Source organism: Vipera berus, assembly GCF_964194415.1.
Source record: "Vipera berus genome assembly, chromosome: 1".
Taxonomy (NCBI): domain Eukaryota; kingdom Metazoa; phylum Chordata; class Lepidosauria; order Squamata; family Viperidae; genus Vipera; species Vipera berus.
The window spans coordinates 37,109,885-37,135,948 of record NC_138202.1 but is presented as its reverse complement, the minus strand read 5'-3'; the positions used below and the strand labels follow the sequence as shown (position 1 = coordinate 37,135,948).

The window sequence follows — 26,064 nt, the reverse complement described above, 5'->3', positions numbered from 1 at the left end:
CATAGCTCATAGCTTCATTGAATTATGCAAGCCCCTTCGCCACGAAAAGGCAGTAATCCATGAAGGGATATAGGCTATATAGGGGACAATACCAGAAAAGCACTAGGACGGAGTTTTCCTGGATGTTTATCAAAGATATACTCTAAACGTTCTTATATAAAATACAGTAATTTTGTCCTTTTTTCATTGGAGCAGTGTTGGGATTCAAATATGTGAACAACTGGTTCTCTGTATCGATGCCGCTTCCGGAAGTCCATTCTGGGCCTAGGCAACAAAAAAATTAGCTACCGGTTCTGCCGATCTGGTGCGAACTGACTGAATCCCACCAGTGCATTAGAGGTTTGGTTCCATATCAAATATGAGTGGACTGGTTTTAGTAGACATTAAAATATAAAAATTTTGTCACAGCTAAAACTTCAGTGGAGTTGGTAATTTTTTTAATAATGTTTAATAAAAGTGTTAGTTGTGACAGGAAAAGATAATGCAAACTAAAAAAGACAAATGAAAAAGGTGCAAAAAAGAAAAAAAAGCCTCTAAGAAAGCAACTTCCCATCCTCATCACAACAAGTATAAACAATTTTATAATCTCTCCACCTTTTTTTATTTACCAAATATAAATCTCTTCATCCCATAATTAATCTCTTAACTTTAGGGAAATCCAATAAGTAATATCTTCTCCAATCCAGGTGTCAGGAAAAAGTCCAAACAGAACCTAAAATAACATTAATTAACATATATGAAACTCGATATTCTACATCTCAACTTTTAACTGTAAGCAGAACTACATTTAAAAGGCTTAAAGTAGTCCTGATGTTTAACATGACAAAGAGGGACCATTTCCCCTTTATAAAACAAAGAAACAAATTCACAAATATCCTTTACTTCTGGAGTAACTTTAGGGGAAAAAGCTTAAACACCATGTTAACTTAAGCAAACCCAATATAGAATCCATTCCGTTCCATATGCCAACAGTTCCAAAGAGAACCACCCCAAATAACAACATATCCCACTCCCATTAGACCAACAGTGAAGAAGCAAGTAATACTCCAATTAAGGGACTGTCAAACAAGCTAAGAATAAACAACAGCTAAGTCAAGGAGTCGTCAAGACCACTTCTACCAATATTGACAGGGAAAGCCAGTAGTAACGTAAGGGCAGACCCCATTCCCTATTAACACCAATGATGTTACCTAGTTTGGTAATGAAACATCTGCCAGAAAACTACCAAGCTCAGAGAGCACTAAGGAACCACATATCCCATTCAAATAAACATTCCATATCTCAACTCTTAATGGTAAAGAAATCCACATTTAGCAAAATATAAAGTAACCTCAATTCTCCTTTAATGAGATGCTTGTTTGCTTCTTCCAAAGAAGGAGAAAATGTGCCACTTGAAGTTTGGTATGGACATTGTCTTTTCATATTTGATCATTTAAAACATCAGAGAGGAGCTTCTAAATAATTTGCAACCTGTCTTTTCCATTTCACTCAAGCAGCTGTTTTCTGAAGAGGGGATGCCCTCTCACATGCCACCTGGATATGATTTACTCTTTATTAGTCTAGCGAAATGTGACAGGCTCACCCAATCTTTCTAAAAGTATTACTTCCAAGAGTGTTTTACCGCTTCTCTGCAAATAAGATAAAATAAACTATATTGACAGTAAGACTTACTCAAATATATTCTCAGAGACTGTATTGTAATTCATTGCCCTCCAGAGCATTTTGTTTTTGAAGACTAATAAAAAGACTGTTAAATAAAGGCATGTCCGTTAACATGTCAAACATGAAGTTACTGTGTGGTGATGAGCTCCTATTGTGGTTACACTGAATCAATGAGACTTGAACCAACCAAGGCCTATTCAAACATTATTTCCTTGCCCAATGTAGTATTTATGGCTTGTTCCAAATACTACAAACATATATTTTTGACATAAGACCTGATTCAGAAATTAATTTGCCACCAAGTGCTTTGACTCCACTCTCTCCCTACAGCTACAGAAATTGCTTTAAAATAATAATGCAAGAATGTTGAAATCATGATGATCCATATCAAATCATATCTATTAGGATATTAATTTATTGGTAGTTCTAATTCTGAGGATTAAAATTGACTGAAAATTTAATTATAATGTGCAGCATGAAAGCTAAGTAACTAAAAGTTTTAAAGCAAACTAAATTACTAAAAGTTTTAAAGCAAAGTAAATGATAGTAATCTGGAACATTATTTCATCATTTTTATTGCCACGGGATATTAGCATTATGCTTAATACAAAAAAGGAAATCAATATAATGTCTCATAAAGAGACCTTCATACTAGCCTTTTAACAGGATATTACTTTTCTGATAAATTTTGTAGATACATTTCTTATTAAAATGATGAGTACAGAGCTGATAGCTTTTGATTAGTGAAAGATCTTGATTATCCTGAAACCAAAAGTATAATTATAGGTTGTAATTTCTAATGTCTTGTTAAATTTTGTGGAAATCTATCTAATTTTCCCTGACTATTAAAACAATTATTCTTGTTTTCTTGTATTTATAATTTCAGTCTTTTCCAAGCTAGTCACCTAAAAATTTGTGGAACCATCTCTAGTCAAAATCTCTTAGATTATGAGATACATTGTTTGATATATTTGGAAACATTGGATTTTTTTCTGTGAAACCAATATAGAAATATGTCTTCTAGGGCAGATTGGCCTCATGGGAATATGTCCTACTCTTTCAAGCATTTTGTTCTGTGAATAAGAAAAAGATTAGATGTCAACTTCAAAGAGTACAGTATTATATTCTCTATACTCACTGAACTACAAGGCACTCAAGTATTTCAGTGCTTTAGAATTTTGAATCAAAATGTATCAGTACACTACAGTAGACTTTCTCTAAGCAACACATGAATGTCTTCATTTTAGGCAATTATTTTTTAACCTAAAAATGCTAGAAACAGAAATGTTAGAAAAATCTCTCAGCTGCAGCAGATTAAAAAAGAACAAATGAATGAACATGTTTATAGATTTACTGAATATGCTGAAGACAATAATTAATATACTTCTTAATCCATAGTACTTTATGGTCAAAAATTTATAGACTGTACCTCTCTTAATGCAGAGTACTCTATGGTCAAATGCTTATTAATTTAAAAAGATCTCTGCACTGTAGTGTTCTGCATTATTAGTATATTTGAGATATTTGGAAGTTCTATTCATTTTTTACTTCTTCTGTTCAGTCATGTCCGATTCCTGGAGACTACCTGGACAAGTCCCTGCATTTTTCTTGGCAAGGTTTTTCAGAAGTGGTTTGCCATTGCCTCCTTCCTAGAGCTTGAAAGAAAGTGACTAGCACAAGATCACCCAGCTGGCTTTGTGCTTAAGATGGAACTAGAACTCAGTCTCCTGGTTCCTACCTTTATGCCTTAACCACTACAACAAACCTGCTCTCTTGTTCAAACTGTCTCATTGCATCATGTATTGAAATGTATTTTTAAAAAATTATATAAATAAATGTTATTTTCTGATGATATTCTGGTTACTCATTGAAAATAGTTTAGCAGAAATCAGTACTGCTTCCTTCTGATCCTAAAATAAATTATTGGTTATTTTATATTTTTAGAAAATGTGTATATATATTTTTCAGGTTTGGGATGCTGTGGATGAAGGACGTTGTTTGAAATCATACTTTAACCATACCGGTGCTGTCCGAGCTATTCAGTGGTCTCCCTGTGGAAGAAATGCACTGAGTGGAGGGTTTGATTTTATGCTTCATTTAACAGATATTGAAACAGGTACTAATACCCTTAAGTAGTCAATACTACAGTGTGGCTAATATATATATAAATATCTTTATAGTATTTTGGGGTTGGAAACAGAGTGCCATCTTCTTACTAACCAGAATATTCTGCTAATTAAAAAAAATACAATTTTGGTTAGGTATTTTGAGAAGTTGTCTTCTCTAAGCTAAATTATTGTTAAAATCTTTGATTTCCATGGGCAGGGACTTTTTGATGTGAATAAGCATTCTGTTATGTGAAACTGTTTTATACATTGTAGCTGCAACATGTTTAAGAAGTTCTGATTCTGGTTTAAAGGTAAGAAGTTACGAAGAGTTACGCTCTACCTTTCCTCTGGGAAAACCACAAAACTGCTGGCTGCTCTGCATAATGATGTAGCAGTGTTTTTCAACCTTGGCAACCTTAAGATGGGTGGACTTCCTCTACCTCATATCTTAATATTGTCAAGGTTGAAAAATGCCATGGTAGAGGCTTGTAGAGGTGATGGGAGAAACAAAGGAACTCCAGAGTCAAGCTAGTTAAACAAAGGAACAAGAAGTGCAGTGGTACACAAGTGAGACTGAACATGTATAGGGAATAAAACACCAAGGTAACAAAGAGGAAAAATGTTAACAATACTTGAAATACAAAGATGTAAAGAATGAAGAATAAATTAAATACAGGTAGTCCTTGATTTACAACCAAAGATGAAATGAGAGAAGCAGAGGAATCAAGATATACAATGTATCAGTGGCAAGAAAGCCATGATAAAGCAGTATGCAGTGATTGGAAGACGGGAAATAGGAGAAGATTGGAGGATTTGGGGCCTGTAAGGTAGAATGTAGCTTACACCAGATACCCCATTGGGCTGTACCACTTCAACCATATTGTGATTAAGCAAGATATTAATATACAAACATTATCTCTATCATACTTTTCATTCTGTGTAAAACTCTTGAAGAACCTGAGAAAAAAACCTCTGGCCCAGATGTTGAGAGCAAGCAAAAAAATCAGATTTTGTGCTTCTTGTAACAAGTTCTCCTTTTAAATTCCACAAAGTGTTGTCCTTGAAGTGTTAGCTTTCAAAAGCATGTTAATTTTTTTTCTTTGTGTTTGACCAACCTTTGCAAAAATGTGCTGATACATGTAGGAGGATTCCTCAATATTTAATTTCTACACCTGTGTGTATGTTTATGTGTGAGCATGAATACACATAACATAAATTAGTTTACTCTGACAATCCCCATTCTCCTTTTCTTCTTTATCATTAATGTACATTTCTCACAAAGATGTCACTAATATTTTCAGCAAAAACCAGCTTGTTACCAGAAATCAAACTGGGTGCATTCTCACTTGAAAAATATGAAGCCAGCTGTTCAGATTAGAACTTAATTACAGTTCATTCACCTGTCTTCATTACTCTCCATCAGCACAGAGCTTATTTCATTACTGATTAATTTCATTTAGATATATTCTAGTCCAAGTTTGTGAATTTTTTTTTTAGAAAATACTTTTTCATACAGGTTAAGAGAAACTTTTTGAAAATAGGCTTGGAAGAAATCTGGCCTGATTTCCTTGTTGCAATTATTTAGGTAAATTGGGGTAAATTACAAGTTTGTAAACTATCACTCCCCCCCCTCTGCTTTTTAAGGGCAGTTTTCTCTAACCTAGCACTACATAGAAATGCAGGCTGGCAATTTTGAAAGTGCAACACCTCTGGAAATACCTGGTTGGAAAGGCTGACAGCACAATTTTTCTATGCTCTGGGGAATTTATGAAGTTCCTGGTCAAGTAGTGAGAATCTTTGTTCCTCTATGTACTTGTGTTTAATTTTCAAGGGGCTATAATCAATCTTCTTAGATCTTTTAATATCTTCCCAGTAGTTTGGAAATGAGTACTTGCCATCCTTAAAACATAAATGTGATTCTCAGTGATCCAGTAGAGATAATTGAGTCCCAGGAAGAGCAAATTGGCATCTGATGGGATACAGATAGATGATGGCTAAGGAGAGGTGGATGTCTAAGGTAGTAGTATTGACTCATCAGGCTGTTTACCACAAGGCATTTTGGAAGACATTTTGCTAAGTGTTTTTGAGAACAGGTCCTCATTATGTTGATTTCATCTCATTCTCAACCCACTGCTGAAGCTGTGATATTTTCCCCCCTTCCTTGCGGACAATGTAGGATACCAGTTTGCTCATTTCCTATTTCCCTGGCAAGTCTGGTGCAGAAGTGCTTGCCCTCTCTTCCTGTGTATTGCACCTCCATATCCAGTTTGGCTTTTGCTGCAAGAAAGACTGGATGCTGCTTTTTTTCTGTTTATCCTGGTCTATCACACTCTCGGGAGATCAGGAGATCTGTCACCCAGGAATTGTTTTGTGTGGGTGTTACTTGAATGCTGTGGAGTACACATACACCAATGTGGAATGGAAGTAGGAGAAGGAAGAGCTTTTTGTGTGACCAAAAACAATTCTCAGAGGAAATTAACTTCAGGAGGGTAAAAGGAAAGTAAGATCTAATAGTGCTGAAAGCCCTCTACTCAGATTTCTCTACTTTGAATTTCAGCCCCAACTGCTGTATCATATATTCAGGAGAACAATTGATTGCTGGTATTCCAATCAGTAGATGATGCTGGGCAGAAGACAAAAGATTGTGGGGGGATCTTCCAACTGTTCTGAAACTACCCCTTATTAAGCTTGGGAAAGGCAACCACACTGTGCAGCCTCTTTTGTGAAACACAGAAGAGGTAGGTTTGAATGTTGATATTGTCCAATTTAAGAATGAAGGGGAAAGCCCATTAATGGGAAATAGCCAATAGAAATACAGAGTTGAAGAGATTATTTACACCATCAAATCCAATCCCTCCTTAGTGTAAGAATCCAATTATCCCTCAGGATTTCATATTAACACATCCAGAGGGAAGAAATCACCAGTGCTCTCCAGTGATTGATCTCACATCAAATTGTTCTTACCTTTAGAAAGTGTTGGAAGGAATCTTAGAAATCATGTAGTCCAACTCTCAATTAGTCTAATCAGCATTGCAAAATGAGAATCAGTTGATAGTGTTTGGGCAGGCTAGCACTTCAGTTTTGAAGCAGCTTTTGATCAAGAACTTAGTCCTCTAAGTTTGTCAAAGTGTCAGAGGCCTCATGATTCAATGAGGTGAGGTGGCATGCTTCCTGCCATGGCTTTTCAATCTGAACAATTAGTCTTTTCATGGTACTATTTATTTATTTTATTTTATTAAATTTATATACCGCCCTATTCCCGTAGGACTCAGGGCGGTTTACAGGGAAGGTTAAAAACATAACATACAAAAATTAAAATCAGATTAAAAATTAATTAAATCAAGTCCCCGAAATTTAAACTAAAACCCAATAAAAATTAAAACCCCTCAGCCTGGGCCAGACAGCTCGAAGAGCCAAGTTTTCAGGTCCCGGCGAAATTAGTGAAGGTCGGGGGCAGTCCTAAATTCCATGGGGAGTTGGTTCCATAAGGCCGGCGCGCCCACAGAGAACGCTCTTCCCCTGGGAATAACCCACCGGCATTCCTTAACCGGCGGTATCCTGAGAAGGCCCTCCCTGTGGGAGCGCGCAGGACGAAGGGAGCTTGATGCCGGCAGCAGGTGTTCCCTCAGATAACCCGGACTCAAGCCATTTAGGGCTTTATAGGTCATCACCAGCACCTTGAATCTCATCCGAAGGGCAACCGGAAGCCAATGCAGCTCGCGAAGTAGAGGTGTTACATGGGATTATCCCAACCCCCTGAGACGCTGCAGTAGGATACCATGGTCGATGGTATCAAAAGCCGCTGAGAGATCTAATAGGACTAGGACAGAGGAACAACCCCTGTCCCGAGCCCGCCAGAGATCATTCACCGGCGCGACCAATGCCGTCTCCCTGCTGTGCCCGGGCCTGAAACCCGATTGGTACGGGTCCAGATAATCAGTTTCATCCAGGAACAGAGGAAGCTGATGCGCCATGAATGAGACATGGCTAAAGTACTAATGTAGTTCTAAGTTTTAGTCCTGCTTCACACAAAATTGATAGGAAAATAGGCACCCAGAGAAACACACACACCATAACACAAATATAGAAAGATTACAATAACAACAGTATTGATACAATCTCACAAGATGGTCAGTGATGCAGGACTATAACCCCATGCAAAATTACCTAGGGTTTAGCTCTACTGAATGCATTCTTGCTTATTTCTGGCTGCTTATGCTGAGTTTGTAAATTATACTGAGGCAAAATACTTCAGCTTTTAATTAGAAATGCAAATATTAATTAGAGCACCTTTTGATTATAAAAATCAATGTTACACTGAAAAATATTAGAATAGCGTAGGAACTCCATCAAAGAAAATACAAGTAGCCCTCAATTTATTTATTTATTTTTATAATATTTTATTAATTTTCTATTATTGCAGTTCATTAGTGCTTAATGAACATGTTGTCTGGGTTGATTTGTTTTGCTTAGTAATAAGTAGCCCTTGATTTATGACTGGTCGCTTAGCAACCATTCGAAGTTATGACCAATCCCTCCATGGTCCTATGACTGAACTTCAGGCGCCGAGCAACTTGGCCACATTTACAGTCATTTGCGGCATCCCAGTCAGGTCACAGTGTTTTATGCTTACTTCTGCTTTTTGACAAAACTGCACCCATAACGAAGAACCATTCTGTAATGATTGTGGTGCTTGCTTAACAAGCGTAATTGCTACCAGAAAAAAGATCATAGAATCAGGTCGGTCAGATGATTGACCTGTTTTATAACTCTTATGACATATGACTGTATGTGCTTGTTTGACCTTTTTTGCTCCTCTTGCTCCTTTTATTCAGAAGCTCAAGGCAGCCACTCCTTTTCTAGTTTTCCTGACAACCGCTGCCTTGGGAGAGAGCTTGGCCTGTGAGAGCTTGGCTGACCTCGAGTCATCCAGTGAGTTTTGGTGGTTGAGATTTAACTAGGGCCTGAGTCTTTTTGCTCCTAAACCTGCAGCTTAACACTACACCATACTCGCTTTCCCTGCTTCTGTTGTTTATCCTAGTAGTCCTGCAAAATACACATAGTCTTCTATTTTGCTCTTCATCACTTTTTTTAGATTAGATTCTTAGCCACACTTGCATTAGCTCAAAGAAATGGATGATCACCCCACTAAGTCCTACAGCCAAATTTGTTGATTTATTTTTATCCCTCTTCCCGAAAACAGTTGATGTAGATGGTTCTCTCTGAAAGAAAAACTGCCTCACATCACTCCCTAAATGTCTTAAATGGAATCAAGGCGTAAATTGAGGTTTCCCAATCCTAGGTCAGTATTCTAGAGCGGTTTATCCTAGCTAAGCCATCCAGCTAAGTTTCAGTATATATCTCATCATCCTTATCACATTTGCTAAGCAAATCCCTCCATATTGTTGTTGTTCGCTGCGAAGTCGTGTCCGACCCATCGCGACCCTATGGACAACTGAGGAATTCTGGGAGTTGAAGTCCACAAGTCATAAAAGGGCCACGTTTGAAGACCCCTGCTGTATAGAGGTAGCAAAGAAGAACATTTGAAGTAGCTGTACAAGTCCTGCAAAAAATTCAAGTTGCTTAAGATTAGAAAGAAGTGATTCATATACCCTCTGTGTACTTTTTACAGGATCCTTTTTAACTGCCTGTGCAGCCCTGCTTATAAGGACAATAGCAATCCTCTACCTCTGGAGGGCACCAAAAGAGAATATCTGCTCAAGCCAATACTTTTTGTTCTGTATGTTGCATTATGACGATAGAAAATAATAATGGCAAACAAACCCAATTCAGTGCTAGACAGATTATTATGGAAAGCAGTTTTTTCTGAGATAACTGGCCAGTGCTTGATTATTATTATTTTTCATAAAGCTTAGATACTTTTGTCCTGGTATATAATATTAAACTTCTTATTGTGTCATTTTTGGAGTGTGTTGTAACTGATATTGGATATTAAAACTCAGCCACATCTATGATCCTGATTTTGTGTTTACATTTGAAATTTATGTGTTGTAGCATTTACATAACAGTGAACATTTTAATTAAACTGCCAGCACGTTGTCACAAATAAAACAATACAGCTGCACCTGCAGATTGCTGGGTGGGGTGAAGATAATCGTGTTATTTGTATGCCATGAGTACAGTGTGGCCCATTAGTAAACTGAAATGCCTCTCTGATATGATTTAAAGCACTTTATTTGATGGATGGAAAGTTGCCCAATACTACAGTTACTTTAGTGTTCATGAATTAAATATAGTTTAAATTCTTGTCTCCATAAATACATTGGTCTAGTTTTCATGGGAAAATTAGGTTATTTAAAACTGGTCTGCTTGATTCTGCACCTTTCCTTCCATCATCAATCAGGTATCACCTGAGATTGAGAGATGCAAATGTTGCAATGACTAAAATTATCTTATGTTATCTAAAATTAGAACACGCTCTCCCTTCCTCAATTGTAATTCACTGGCTTCTGAATGGATACTAAGTAGGGTCCTGAAGTACCAAAGAAGTAGAACAAACATGGAATTCATATGTACATTTAAGTGTATGGCTACCACTGAAAGAGCATTTTGAAAAGTATAACTAAGTAATAGCTTTTCTTCGAGAATAACTGTCATGGAGGAAATAGATGGTTTGTAGAAGAAAAGCTAGTTTGGAAAACTTAAGAACAAGTTAGCCTCCTTACCTCTGACTTGAATGGAATGCAACCTCATCCCCAGATAAGCCTGATTTCTTGAATTCAATTGTAACATTTAGCTATGATCAAAATAATTTAGGAGCCACAAGTAAATAATTAAACCATACTTTCAGATTGTCAGTATGTAAAGAAGAGATGTAATAGTTGCTCAATGTTTCCTCATCTGAAAGAAAAATAATCTAAATTGGCAGTTAGAACTTCACTTGAGAAGCTAGATGTTTTAATAATGCAAAATCTATTGACTTTGTACTGAAAACATATGTAATTGCCAGGAGAGTGAACAACAAACAAGTGAGGCAGCTAACAATCCACAAAGCAGGTCACTAGTCAATAGTATAATAATGTGGCAATTTATTTTATTTTATATTGCTATAGATTTTAATTTAATTTAATTTAATTTAATAATATTTATATACCGCCCTTCTCCCTGAGGACTCAGGGCGGTTCACAGGGCAAAAGTCAAATACAAAGTACAAACATTAAAAAGAGATTAAATAATTGCCCAAGTTAAAACAATTAATACAATAATAAAACCCCAAAAATAAAATTAAGAATACAAAAAAATAAAAACCCCACCAATCCCCATCAGGCTAGGCCGGCTTGTACAAACAAAAACGTCTTGAGATCGCGACGAAAGGAGCGAAGATCGGGCGCCATCCGGAGCTCTACCGGCAACTGATTCCACAGCTCCGGAGCGCCCACAGAGAAGGATCTCCCCCTCTGCCCTACAAACATCTTAGTATTTCTTAATCATGGTATGTTTAAAATGTGTGGACTTCCATTCCCAGAATTCTGCAGCCAGAATGAGAGAATGTTTATGAATTAAAATGGTGGGTACTTTATCTGAAAGTGTAATCAGAAAAAAAGACAAAAATAAGTTCTGTTGATAGGAGTAACTTCATCAGTTTCATCTTCTGGTAAATGGATGATATATGACTAGGAAAACCCAACATGCCAGCCATGTTTATGAAACTACTTATAACATGGTTTACAAATGCCAAACATATTGAAGACCAGAAATAGATTGAGGATTTCAATATCTGTGTCATTATATTCTATGCACTCAGGGCATGGCAGAGCCTCAGATATCAACATAATGTTTTCGAGTGCTAATCTGCTTGACCAAGAAGGACTGAATAATAGATTGCCAATATTTATAATTAACTTGATTACTCTGTAGGCATCATATTGCATGTATCACAAGGAGGCTGATGTGAAAAAACATATCATTGCTTGCCTTCCCTGAACTGGATATGAGATACCATCTCTGTGCTCCTAGTGACTGATTATAAATAAATACACCTTTGTGTCTGGTTTTATATATTTATTGCTTTATAGCTTAAGGTGATCCCATCCTATTTGTATTTTTTCCATAACATCATTTTGACAATTCTGCAATGTCACCTTATATTCTGAGGAAAGTGGAAAAGAAACTAAGATGAAGATAGAATGATTTGAGTTAAAAGAGAACTCAAAGGCAATTGCAGCAAACATGAGGGACAAAAGATTGCCATTATTGACAAGAGAGAAGGGAATAGCTAAAGTATCCCAGGACATTTGCCATTTTTTAAAAAAAATACAACTTTAATTTCATATTGCTTATAATAGAATAGGCAAATGTTTGCTTGCAAATTATACTGTTACCTTATTCAAGAATTTAAGACATATGTCAGTTCTTTAAGTTTTATCATTCTTTTTCTTGAGGATATTATACAAAAGGGAACAATTAAAAGCAAGCAGTGAAAAAAATAGATAAGACAACAATACAGATTGTCTTCAGTCTTCGGACTTATAGTAGTCAAATGAGTTGCATCCCATTTTATGACCTTTTTTGTCACGGTTGTTAAGCAAATCACTGCAAATTCACTGTTAAGGGAATTATGCAGTTGTTAAGCAAATCTGGCTTCCCCATTGACTTTGTGTCAGAAGCCAGCTGGGAAGGTTACAAATGGTGATCACATGACCCCAGGACACTGCAAACATTATAAATGCAAGCCGGTTGCCAAGTGCCCAAATTTTAATCATGTGACCATGGGGATGCTACAACAGTCGTAAGTGTGAAAACAGGTCATAAGCCACTTTTTCAGTGCCATTGTAACTTTGAATGGTCACTAAATGAATGGTTGTAAGTCAAGGATTAGTTCTTTGTCATAAACCAATACTGTAAAGTAGAGGTTTATTTAAATGAAATTAAAACAATGTTCATTTTAAGAAATTGTAAAGGCAATCTGATTCTGGAGTAAATTTCAGGAAAAGAGGTATAATTTCTATGTTTTAGACAACTTGAGAGTTCCTGGGTAAAATGGCCATAATAGCAAAACTTACTGAGGTGGATATTGAAGGGTGTTTTTTCCATGGCTGCCAACAAAGCTTTCTGGCAATACTCTTTATGCTTTTTGCCATTTTATCTTCCTGTATCTTCTTTGAACATGGAAACAAAAATTAGAATGAAAAGAATTGGCATCTTCCCTTTGCATTCTCCCTTTGGGTACTGTTACACAATGGCTTTAGAGGCAATAGACAATAGGAGTAGCAACCCTTCCTTTGAAGCATTATCTGTGGTTCTGTTTTGAGATTGCTTCGGGCCATAACAGCTTTTGAACTTTTATTATATCCCTGCAAAATATTTTCTGTCCTTAACAAAGTAAGTTTTCAAACATTCACTGTTGCTCTATCACAGAATTGCCTAAAATGAAAAGTTCTTGGGAGACACTATTTTCTCCTTCTCTAGGTGTCACAGGAAGATCATTAGTTTATCCTAATCTCTTCCTGGGTTGTATTTAAACATGTGGCATTTAATTACTGAGGATTAGTTTCCTGATCCTGTCTTCCATTAATTAGCGTTGTCCCTGAGCATCCTCAGTCATTGAAAACTTAGTGATATTGACTGTGAAATATTCCATATTTTCAGGTTGAAGTCTCTGACAGACTTTTTTGGGTAATTAGGAGAATATAGGTAACTGAGAAGAGGAAACTAATGTTTTTCAGATATGGTAGAGTAAGCTAAGGGTGGCAAAGATGGAGACACAATATGAGAGTGGACAGGAAATATGGAGGGAGTTTAGGACCATTTTTTAAAAATGGCAATATGCAAATTTTAAGAATTACATTAGTTTTCAGAAAGATAGGAAAAATTGTTAATATTTAGCAGTCATGGTCAGACTTGCCTACTGTATGCATATATCGGATTCAACACACAAGCAGCCCGCATGCACCATTTTAATGATTTTGCTGCCGACCTGCTACACTTGTCAGGGCAATTCAAGTCCAGGTGGACCAAACATCAAATTTTCAAAATTTTATTTATTTTTATTTTTTTATTTTAATTCCATTTATATCCCGCCCTTCTCCAAAGACTCAGGGCGGCTTACAAGCTTAGCAGTAGCCTTCATTCTATGTATATGCCTGCTTATTAGGGCTTTCACACACACACACCCCAAGCGGCATTTTTACAAAGTCAGCTTATTGCCCCCAACAATCTGGGTCCTCATTTTACCTACCTCGGAAGGATGGAAGGCTGAGTCAACCTTGAGCCTGGTGGGACGCGAACCTGCACTAATTGCAGGCAGCTGGTGTTACTTAAGGAGGTTTACTTTTAAATTTAAATTTAAATTTACTTTTAAAACTTGGAAAATCTGTCAAAAAAAGGTGCCGGAACTCCATTCCGGTGAGTTCTATGACAAAAAAAGCACTGAGAACAACTATTGATTTTCCTGAGAACCAAGGCTCTACTTGATTGAATGAAATGAATGAAAAATATTTTAAATAGACTGAGGTTGAATATTGCTGAGTAGCTGGTTTCTGTTGATAAAACAACAGGGATCTTGGCAAAAACGTAACACACTGTTCTGTACCAGCCTGCTACCGGCCTTGCAGAAAGGCAACCCCTGTACAAACGGCAGAGGCTGGAATACGTCTGCCAAATTTATTACACAAACAAACAACAAAACATGAAACAAGATACCGGAGCTTTGTTCCTCTATCGGAGCGGTTGCTTTCAGCAAACCAGCCCTCCCCCAAACACTCCCTTTATAAGAGTTCAGGGCGTGGCCTCTCTTTGCCTCCTTCTGAGAAGTCCCACAGCCTTTCTCTGCTTGCTCCTACTTGACTGCCTCCTGCGTCGGGCGTCCTTGAACAGGGCCAGCTGTGGGTCATCTTCATCCACACTGTCGGGCTCACAAAGCTGGGTCTCCACCAAGTAAGAGGGGCCTGGCTGGGGGCTCTGCGGAGCCTCCAAGCCATCATCAGCAATTTCTTCTTCAACACCCCCCTCCTCCCCCTCATCTGAGTCATCCGAGTCATCCGACCCAACTGCCAAACCCACAGGCTGACCCTGAATCACAACACACACCTAGGAAGAAATGGCTTACATGCATCCCTGGTTGGGCATTACAGTACTCAATCCAGTGAAAAACAGCTGCTTTTTTCTCCAGAATATGGCTTTCCCAAGCGAGGACAGTTATATTAAATTCTTGGAGCACAATAAAACTTGGAGCACAATAAAACAAACCTTTGCACATGTTGGTGAGGAGGATCAGAAACACTGCAACTCTGTTTTAAAAATATATAACTGGTTAATGTTGCATAGAAAGGACAGGTAAAGATTTTCTGTTTTTTTCAAAATATACTCATAACTGGAGTCTAAAATCTATTTTGATAATGAGCAAGTATTCAGTGCTTATACCAGATTTAATTATTGAGAATAAAAATGTGTGATCTTGTCAGTTCATCTTTAATCATCAGGGAATCGTTTCATCATGTTATGGGAGAGAACAGGAGGAAGCATTACATCAAATTATTGCATATTAGAAAATGACTTCCATCTTAACCCTGTAAGGAAGTCTCCTTATAGGAAAACAAGGTGTTTTTAATAAACAATACATTAAAAATACATATTATTCATCAAAGTAGGAAAACATATTGTAAATGTAGTTGCTTTCTCACCTTAAACTGTATATTAACACCATTAGTTTGATAAATAGAATGGAAATGAAGAGAAGATAACATTCAAATCCACATAGCTGAATTTCCTGGGGCATTAATTTACAGCTCTAGAAGGGTTGTTTACAAAGGCGATTGGTATTAAGCCACAGGATTCTGTAAAGATTATCACATACAATTAAATTTAGAAAAGAATGTATCCATGGGAACAGCCAATGCCTAACTTGAGAGTATATGCAAATCCTTATTTGATTTAAAAGAAACATTCAGTGTCCCTCCCACACTATCTCCTAAATCAGCAACAAAATAGATTTTAATCTATGGAGGTTTGCTGACAAATATATTGCATGTTTTATTGTTTTCCTAAAGACCTTACAATCAGAGAAGAGAAGTCCAGTGGTCTCATTTAATGAGATAGTGTCTGACTCTTACGGGAGACATTGCTGAAATGTTGTTCAGTAATGTACATGATGGTTATTTGCATAATTTACCTTAGTTAATTGTCTCAAATGTGCAATATTCCCTTGAACTGCAGTAACACCATGGAAGACTGACTAAATCGATTTTCCATAGTACACTCCTGTTGTTCTACTTGAGCAGGTTTCTGGTTGAAAAAGGAATGGAAATTCAAAAGATTCTTCAGAGCAGTTCCATATTTTAATAACTCCCTCCCAATCCTTATTTTCTCTGTGTTTTAGAATTATTCTGCATCTCTTCAATATCCTAGTTACAAAAACTTTAAGATTATTTTTTGGTGCCACATTTCTCCACCTCTGGCAACTTTTGGAACAACCATGATCTGGATGAGAATCTCCATAGACATTTAGCTACGCACTTTGGGAAGAACACCCTTTGAATGGTGCAGGAGTATGAAGGGATTTCCAGAAAAGAAATGCAGACAATAGGACCATTTGCACTTCAGTTTGAGATGCAGACAACACAGACTCATCCTCACAGCCTGTGCTTGTGTTCAACAGTGAAGGGACACAGGGTAGAAAACATCCTGCCAAAAGCACAGCTCCATAACACAATTCTTTCAGCAGTTCCAAGAAGGCTCCATACCCATTTGCACTATCAGGTGACCCTTCATTTAATGGGACCAAGGAGACATGCCTTCTTTGTTGCAGTGCCTGCCTTATGGAACATTCTTCTTTCTGAAATTAGACTAGCCCCATTCCTTTTGTTATTCCTAAAAGCCCTCAGATCTTGAATATGTTGTCAGGCCTGGAGCTGGCAGGGAACCAGAGAACTGCTCAGATGGGTCCATTTTTATAATATTTATTAATAAGATTTTCATATTATATACTTTTCATTTTTGTTTTTTGTTTTTATTGGTTTTTGTTTGCTGCTCAGTGTTGCCTTTGGTGAGATGGACAGCTACAAACATTTAACTGATAAATGAATGATAATTGATAAATATTCTTATGCTCTTCAAAGCAGTCCTCAAATCCACATTCTTTAGAAGGTCTTAAGTGCTTAGTTCTTATGCTTTGGTGCAACATAGCATGTAAAAACACTTGAATAGGAATAGAATAGAACTGGAAGGGACCTTGGAGGTCTTCTAGTCCAGCCCCTTGCTCAAGCAGGAAGACCTATACCATCTCATACAAGTGACTATCTAGCTTCTTAAAAATTTCCAGTGATGGAGCGCCCACGATTTCTGGAGGCAAGCTGTTCCACTGGTTAATTGTCCTCACGGTCAGGAAGTTTCTCCATAGTTTCAGGTTGCTTCTCTCTTTCGTCATTTTCCAACCATTGTTTCTTGTCCTGCCCTCTGTGGCTTTGGTGAATAACGTGACCCCCTCTTCTTGATGGCAGCCCCTCAGATATTGGAATACTGCTATCATGTCACACCTATTTCTTCTTTTCTTTAGACTAGCCAAACCCAAGTCCTGCAGCCATTCTTTGTATGCTTTAGTCTCCAGGCCTTTGATCATCTTAGTTGCTCTTCTCTGAATTTTTCCAAACTCTCAACATCTTTTTTGCGATATGGTGACCAAAATTGGCTGCAGTATTCCAGGTGTGGTCTTACTAGGGTCTTATAACACGGTACTAATTCTTCGTGTGATCTTGATTCTATGCTTCTGTTTATACAACCCAGGATTGTATTAGCTTTTTTGGCTGCTGCTGAACACTGCTGGTGCACTGCTAGTGATTGTCCACTAGGACTCCAAGGTCCCTCTCACAGTTACTGTTTTTAAGCCAAGTCTCTCCCAATCTGCACTTGTACCTTTGATTTTTCCTGCCTGTAAAACTTTGCTTTTTCTCCACATTAAAACTCATTTTGTTGGATAGGATCCATTGTTCAAGTTTGTCAAGATCTTTTTGGATTTTGAGTTTGTGTTCTGGGGTGTTGGCTACTCCTGCCAGTTTGGTGTCATCTGCAAATTTGATGAGTTTCCCTCCAATTCCCTCATCTAAGTCATTGATGAAGATATTGAAGAGTACTGGGCCTAAGACAGAGCCTTGTGGTACCCCACTGCTTACTTCTCTCCATGTGGATGTAGTGCCATTGAGGACTACAGTTGAGTCCGGTTTGCCAGCCAGCTACAGATCCATCTGGTGGTGATGTTGTCTATTCCATCTTTTTCTAGCTTACCAAGGACTTCTTTTAGGCTCTTTGTATGACATCAGAATGTGTTCCAAATCCCATTGTTCCTACCCAGTGCTTTTTTTGTAAAAGAAAAAGGTGCCGGAACTCACACATGTCATACAACCTGCCTTGCCTAACCTACAAGGTTCCATCGAAAAAAGGTGCCGGAACTCCGTTCTGAGCGTTCTATGAGAAAAAAAGCCCTGTTTCTACCACAATAGGATTATTATCTAAGACTTCTTTTTCTTGTTCCATGCTGATTTTTTTGGAAACCAGAGCAAAACTGCTATTTTCTTATGCAACATTGCAGTTCTGCAGAACTGTAGAGGATCGTTGACTTTTCCATGGGTGAGAATCTTTTTTCACTCTGCCTCCTGACCCTGAACTTCAGCTTCCTGATTTTGGAATCTATAGAAATGGTTTCGCATCTCTCTCCCCCTGTCCCCTGTTTGTTACCATAGCAGCATTCTACTATATCTGTTGGTATTATCGGCTACAAAAAATGCGAACAAGTTATCTTTTCACTTTTGCAGCTTGCTAGAGGATTTTAAATTTAAGAAAAAAGGAAGCTATGCATCTGAAAAGATTTTCCTCATAATAACCACTCAGATTTTTTAAATTTTTTGACAAATGATCATAGATATGTACATGACATGAACTCAAAACGTGCATGGGAGCATTAACAATTTAACATTCCTTGTACATGAAGTGAGATGATTTTTATTACTTCAGGATTGGTGGTAGTTTAGAGGCCAGGCAGTGATTGAATAATTTCTGTTTTTTTACCAATTTTTTACCAGTCATTTGAATGGGAACACTGTTTAGTTCATGGTGTTCCCTGCATATCCTGTATTTTTAAGGTCAGACAGGATGATTGCAGATCAGCTTTGAAATGTTTTGGAGGAACTGGGGAGTAAAAACAATGTTTTTTCTTATTTCTTTGTGTCAAATTTTATATTATAAGATCCTCAGAAGACAGAAACTTCCCTGAAATATTTTATAATTGGTAGTGTTTACAGAAATAAGAACGGAGGTGACAACATTCAAATAGAGTACCTCCTCTGAAATTCATTCATGTAGAATCCTTCTGTATTATTCAAAAGGCATGTAACAAAGCCTTTAACAAATGCTCTCATATTTATTTTATCATTATAATTTTCCATTTGGCTTACAGTATGGGAATACTATGTACACTAGTATAAACTCTTCCAAAAAAGTCAATCTTAATGTTCCTTCTGTCGTTATTTTAGGAGCACAGCTTTTTAGCAGCAGAAATGAATTTCGAATCAGCACCCTGACATTTCATCCTCTTGATCCAAATGTTTTTCTTTGTGGAGGATTCAGTCCAGAAGTTAAAGCCTGGGATATAAGGTCTTCTAAGGTAAAAATAAAATTGAAACCAAAATTATTTGAACTTGCTTTTGATAAACGTCCTGGAAATAATAAATCTATGTGGGTAGCTAATGATATTATTTTGGAGAGGATAATTGGCATTTTCTGTTGAAATAGCATGGGAACATGAGTTCTTTTCTATTATTTTTGCACTACGATGTAAAAGTAAATTGCTAAAACTCTTGATACATTCTCTCTAAAACAAAAACCAGATAAAGAAGAAAAAGTAGGGGCATGTTTGATAAGTCTATTTTGTATTTAATTTCCTTGTCACTTACTGCTGTGCATGTTCTGAGAGTTGTGATAACTATTAAAAGGTAATTTTCACCCGTTGAAACTGATTTACTAGTAAGGCATCATTTGCTGAAATAAGCAGCAATTTGTAAGTTTTTGAAACTGTCTGCCAGAGGTTTTTTTTCCTGTTCTTTTTTTATTGTTGTTTATTTGCAAGAACCTTTAATGTTTATTTGTGGTGTGGATCTATCATCATGAAGTTTGATATCAAAAGACCACTCTGTTTATCTGAGGAAAATTTGATTAAACACAGTGGGACTTACATATAATGTTCAATTGACAGGAAGTACTACACAGAAGGAGAATATGATAATTAACTATTATTTCATATGCTAAAAGTAAGAGATTGCATATAAAAGGAAACTGACTAATTACACAATAATAATTGTCTCTCATAGTATGGTAAAGGGCAGTGATCAGGTTCTCCAGAGGATAGTCTAAGGCAATTGAATATGATGTAAGTTATTTTAAGAACTAATATTTTAGTGCTTTAATATCCATGAAGAGATAACCACAAGAAAGAACATGTCTGCTCTAAGACATATTTTGAATATTCTGTCATTTGTCGGCTTTACTAAAGTCCACACTGCTGGTCCCACTGGATTTTCTATCAATATTCAACTTGGAAGTTTCAAAACCCTTTTGTGTATGACTTCTGAGTTTTTCTATGTTAATAATAATTTTACATCCTATTTACATTTAAATCTCTCTTGTTTCAAATTTATATTCTTATAGTATTTTTGATTTGACCTCTTAATCAAAATACTTACAATATGTTTCAATATTTCTGATGTCATTATTTGTAGTCAGATTGATTCTAATGTTATACAATTCAGGTTACTTGGCAGGATATGCATGTTGAAACATCTTCTCTGCGACCAGTAATGTGTTGTGGTGGATGGGTAGGAGATGAGGATATTTTTTAATAGCAAAATAGGTATCGGTATGGGAAGTATAGAAACTGGCAATCTTAGTACAAGATGCTAGCTAAAATGGTATTAGTTACTTTGGGCCAAGTGTGCCATGTAAACCAGTGGACTTCATTTATGGTTCAGGTTATTTCAGTAAACTATTGTTCAGTTAACTATGGGTTATTGTTGGAACACAGTCAGTCTCTTTCTCACTAAACAATTCTTCCCTTATGCAGTCACGTATTTTGATTGAGGAGAAAAATCATGGCAAGAGAAATGCTGGGAATTGAGTTCATTCTGGATTTATTAAGCATATGCATCATTCATTAGTACAGTGAGTTCTAAACCGTTTTGCAATGGTTTGCTTTACGAACATCCCAGTACACTGCATATAATTTCCCATCTATGGAATGTAGGCAATGGTATATTGGTATACAAGATAGTATCCAGGTTAGACCTTTTGCTGTAAGTTGCATAATATAGCATAATATAGCATAACCAAGATCAGGATAAAACTGTCTTGTCAGCAGCCTCTACCAAAGTCAAGGACATATAATGCTTGCTGGGCTTTGCAAATTATTATTGGTCTTTTATTTGATTTGCCAAAGTCATAGCACATTGACCAATCTCTTCCAGAAGAAGGTATCTTTTCAATGGAATGAGAGAAAGCATTCAAAGTTTTAAAGTCTACATTTGCTTCTCAGCTCATCCTTCGTCACCCAGATCCAGCAAGGCCTTGAGAATATTTGTAGAGACTGATGCCTCTGATGTAGCCCTGGGAGCAGTATCCCTCCAGGCAGATCAACACTCCTCCAGTCTGTTCCCCCTGTGGGTATGACTCCCAGAAACTGAATATAGCTAAGAAAAAGTACATCATCTGGTATAAGGATTGCTAGCAATTAAAGCTGCCTTGAAACTGGGCAAGATCTGCTAGAAGGGGTCCAATATCTAGTAGAAGGCTAATCTTAACAATCACAGTCTTGAGCATCTTCAGACAATCAGGAAGCTGAACCATAAGACAAATTCAGTGGTCATTGTTTTTCCTCCTGCTTTAATTTTAAAATTACTTACATCCACATCAGCCATGATAAAGGAGCCCATGACCTTTCCAGGAAACCATAATCTGAGTGCTCTGATACTGACTCAGCCTCCAGAAAAAAAATGCTGCTATCACTGTTCCAATAGCAAATCTGCTTCACAAATTACAAAAACAGCAGCACCTAGAGTACTACACCTGGGCCCATCAGAGGGAAATTGAGGGCACTCCTAATAATCCTCCTCAATATTGAATATTGAATATTGGATCAGAATCTTTTACACTTTTAAGTCTGGTATTACATTCCTGTTGGACCTTATGGGGTACAGTTGCAAGAAAAAGTATGTGAACCCTTTGGGATTACGTGGAGTTTTGCATGAATTGGCCATAAAATGCACTCTAAACGTCATGTAAGTCACAACAATAGAAAAACACAGTCTGCTTAAAATAATACTACACAAACATTAGCTGTTGTCATGTTTTAATTGAACATAAGATGGAAACATTCACAGTGCAGGGTGGAAAAAGTATGTGAACCTTTGGACTTAATAACTGGTTGACCCTCCTTTGGCAGCAATAACCTCAACCAAACGTTTCCTGTAGTTGCAGATCAGACCTGCACAATGATCTGGAGTAATTTTGGACCACTCCTCTTCACAAAACTGTTTCAGTGTAGCAATATTCTTGGGATGTCTGGTATGAATCGCTCTCTTAAGGTCATGCCACAGCATTTCAATCAGGTTGAGGTCAGGACTCTGACTGGGCCACTGCAGAAGGCGTATTCTGTTCTGTTGAAGCCATTGTTTTGTTGAATTACTTGTATGCTTTGGGTCATAGTCCTGTTGCATCACCCATCCTCTGCGCAGCTTCAGTTGGCAGACAGATGGTCGTACGTTTTCCTGCAAAATGTCCTGATAAACTCTGGAATTCATTTTCCCATCAATGACAACAACCCGTCCAGGCCCTGAGGCAGCAAAGCAGCCCCAAACCATGATGCTCCCTCCGCCATGTTTTAAAGTGGGGATGAGGTTTTGATGTTGGCGTGCTGTGCCTTTTTTTCTCCACACATAGTGTTATGTGTTTTTCCCAAACAACTCAACTTTGGTTTCATCTGTCCACAGTATATTTTGCCAGTAGTGCTGTGGAACATCCAAGTGCTCTTTTGTAAACTTCAAACGTGCTGCAATATTTTTTTTGGACAGCAATGGCTTCCTCCGTGGTGTCCTCCCATGTACTCCATTCTTGTTTAATGTTTTCCTTATTGTAGATGTGTCAACAAAAATGTTAGCATGTGCCAGAGATTTCTGTAGGTCTTTAGCTGACACTCTAGGATTCTTCTTTACCTCATTAAGCATTATGCGCTGTGCTCTTGCAGTCATTTTTACAGGACGACCACGCCTAGGGAGAGTAGCAACAGTGCTAAAATTTCTCCATTTGTAGACAGTCTGTCTTACCGTGGACACACGAACATCAAGGCTTTTGGAGATACTTTTGTAACCCTTTCCAGCTTCATGCAAGTCAACAATTCTTGATCATAGGTCTTCTGAGAGCTCTTTTCTGCGAGGCATGGTTCACATCAGACAGTGCTTCTTGAGACCAGTAAACCCAAAACAGGTGTGTGTTTTTAAAGGGCAGAACAGCTGTCAGCAACACATCCAATATCATCACACTGATTGGAGTCAAGGTTGGCTCACTCCTGGCTCCAATTAGCTCTTAGAGAAGTCATTAGGCTAGGGCAGGGGTCAGCAACCTGAAACAGTGAAAGAGCCACTCGGAACCGGTTCCCTCACAAAAGGGAAAACTGGGAGCCAGAAAAAATATGTGCGCATGCACGTACATGCACACATGCGCAGAACAGGGTTTGACTGAAGAGTGGAGCCAAGGCGAGATATGCACCTACCTTGCATATTTGAACTGATTGGTTGAACTTTTTTAGTCCCCCTTTTTGGGGGGGGGGGACTGCACATGGCAGAGGACTGGGAGCCACAGGAGACGGCTGAAAGAGCCGCGTACGGCTCCGGAGCCACGGGTTGCAGACCTGTGGGCTAGGGGTTCACATACTTTTTCCACCCTGCACTGTGAATGTTTACATGTTATGTTCAATTAAAACATGACAACAGCTAATGTTTGTGTAGTATTATTTTAAGAGGACTGTGTTTTTCTATTGTTGTGACTTACATGACGTTTAGAGTGCATTTTATGGCCAATTCATGCAAAACTCCACGTAATCCCAAAGGGTTCACATACTTTTTCTTGCAACTGTATAGTACTGAAATTGTGCCATGATATCCCATTGGTCATTCAAAATTCTGCCCTTGGTGGGCAGGGATTTCTGGTGGCCACATCTCAAGATGAAGTTGGGAAATATGTTCCTTCATGCCTTGTTTGCTACCTATCCAAGGCATTCAGGGGCAGCTAGTTGGAAAAAGCCTACCATTGCCAACACCAGAAGGACTCTGGCAAACTGTATCTCTCAACTTCATCACAGAGCTGCCTCTTGTCAAAGGGAGCATTTTCATTCCTTGTACAGGCTTACCCACAGACAAAAATGTGGCGAGTATCTTTTTAAATAACATATTCTACATGGGTTACCAGAACACCTGATGTCAGGCTGGGGTCCACAGCTCACTTCTTCGTTTTGGCAGACACTCTGACAGGTTGACATGCAACTTCATCTTTCTTTGGCTCATTATCCACAATCAGATAGGAAAATATGCTTCATTCTCCGTTGCCCTGGATGCATCTTGCATACCTTTCTCAAGTTCGTGTTCCTTACTCTCTATAATATAGGTCATCCCCTTGGTTTCCAGAGGTTCTCTAGGATATAAAGTAGAAAATACCTCGATTATAGATGAAGGTGGACAGAACATAAATCTGACTGAGCATGGGTTTATACTCAGATTTTAGCCTTCTCAGTGTTGATAGGAGAAGCAAAGAATTCTTACTTCTTATTGCATCAGTGTGTTGTCATCCAGTAACTTTAAGGCAACTAATTCTCTTCTGGGAATGATCTAACTGCATTTGTAACCAGTTAACACAGCATTTTGCTGATAAACTCACTCAGAGTTGCTCAAGTCTGGATTTCACTTGGACAGAGTCTAATGTGACATCTGGGACCTCTTGCCAGGATATCTGGGATTCATTTTGACGTCTGTCTTCTCTACCGAGGAAGTAAATGGGATGCGTTCGACAATGTCCTCTGCTACTTGTAGCCTAAACCCTTGTCCCTTGTGGCTTCATTGCGTGCCCAGAAGAGGATATATTCTCTGGATCTGGAAGATTATCAGCACCTTCTTTGGGGAGAGGGTGTTTCTGGCAGCTTTGAGTGAGGTTATGGTAGACTTTCTTCTTAGGAGTCCTCTAGATTCAAACTTCCTTTTTTAGCAAAGGTTGCAGCAACAGTGTCAGTGCTTTAAATTTGGCAAGGTCAAGAAACAGAAGCAGCAGGGATTTCACAAATATGATTTATTTTTGTGAGTAAAATAATAGAACCTTGAAGATCACTCCCTAGAGACTAAAATGGACAATGTGAAATTTGAGCGGGCCCCGAACAAGGAGTATATATCGGAGGTGGTGACCCTTTGAGAGCTGTATGCAATGAAATTTCATTTTGATGTATGCCGATTGGTGTACATTCAAAGTGACAATAAAGTTATCATTATCATCTGTTGGAGTTTCTCTTTATTCCGTCTTATACTTAACAAAAAGAAGTTGTGATTATTTTCAGTTTCTTTCTTTCACTTTCCTCTTTCTCAAGATTGAGTCACCTTTTCCCCATCTCTTAATGGTTTATTACTCCCTTCCTCTTTCCCAAAGCCATTCTTTCTGGGATTAACTGTAGAGTGTCCAAGATAAAATGTCAGCCTTATCAGTCAGGATTTAGGATTTTTGGTTGCATTAGTGGATTATATTTGTTAAGTTCTGGATGGAAGATAATATGTCTGTCCTGATCCTGTTAAATGTATCAGTATCATTGACTCTAGTATCCTTCTGGATTGGCTTCAAGAGCTGGGATTTGGGGGCACCATTTTACAGTAGTTCCAGACTTTCTTTAATGGTTGCATCCAGTCAGAAGTGGTAGAAAAGAGCCTACTACCTTATTGGATGCCGCAGGGGGCTGGTTTTCTTCCTCCAACTCTTTTAATATTTGCATGAAACTGCGAGGTGAGATCATCTGTCAACTTGGGGTGCAGTATCCTCAGTATCTCCTTGATATCCAGCTTTGCATTACTAGTTTGGGACATACTGGTGAGATAGAGATCTTATCCCAGCATCTGGAGGCTGTGAATTGCTCGGTGGGAGAGAGCAGCTTAAAACTGAATGGTAGTAAAGTGGAGTTACTGTTTGTCCTTCAGGATGCTTGTGAGGTTCCAATAGCGAGACTTGATGGGGAAGCACTTATCCCTCTAGAAGCAGTTCCTTGTCTTGA

General features: G+C 37.9%; 1 protein-coding gene across 3 annotated transcripts in view; it reads left to right on the top strand.

The window, feature by feature from the left end:
- The window catches only part of WDR25 (WD repeat domain 25), a 118,556-nt gene that overhangs the window by 37,775 nt on the left and 54,717 nt on the right, over positions 1 to 26,064 (top strand). For all 3 annotated transcript variants that reach the window (XR_014027256.1, XR_014027257.1, XM_081333991.1), the window contains exons 3-4: positions 3,631 to 3,778; positions 19,253 to 19,383. Coding sequence is in view for 1 of the 3 variants with exons in the window: in XM_081333991.1 (XP_081190117.1) it covers positions 3,631 to 3,778; positions 19,253 to 19,383 (279 nt within the window). In the remaining 2 variants the exon portion in view is untranslated. The remainder of the gene's footprint in view (positions 1 to 3,630; positions 3,779 to 19,252; positions 19,384 to 26,064) is intronic.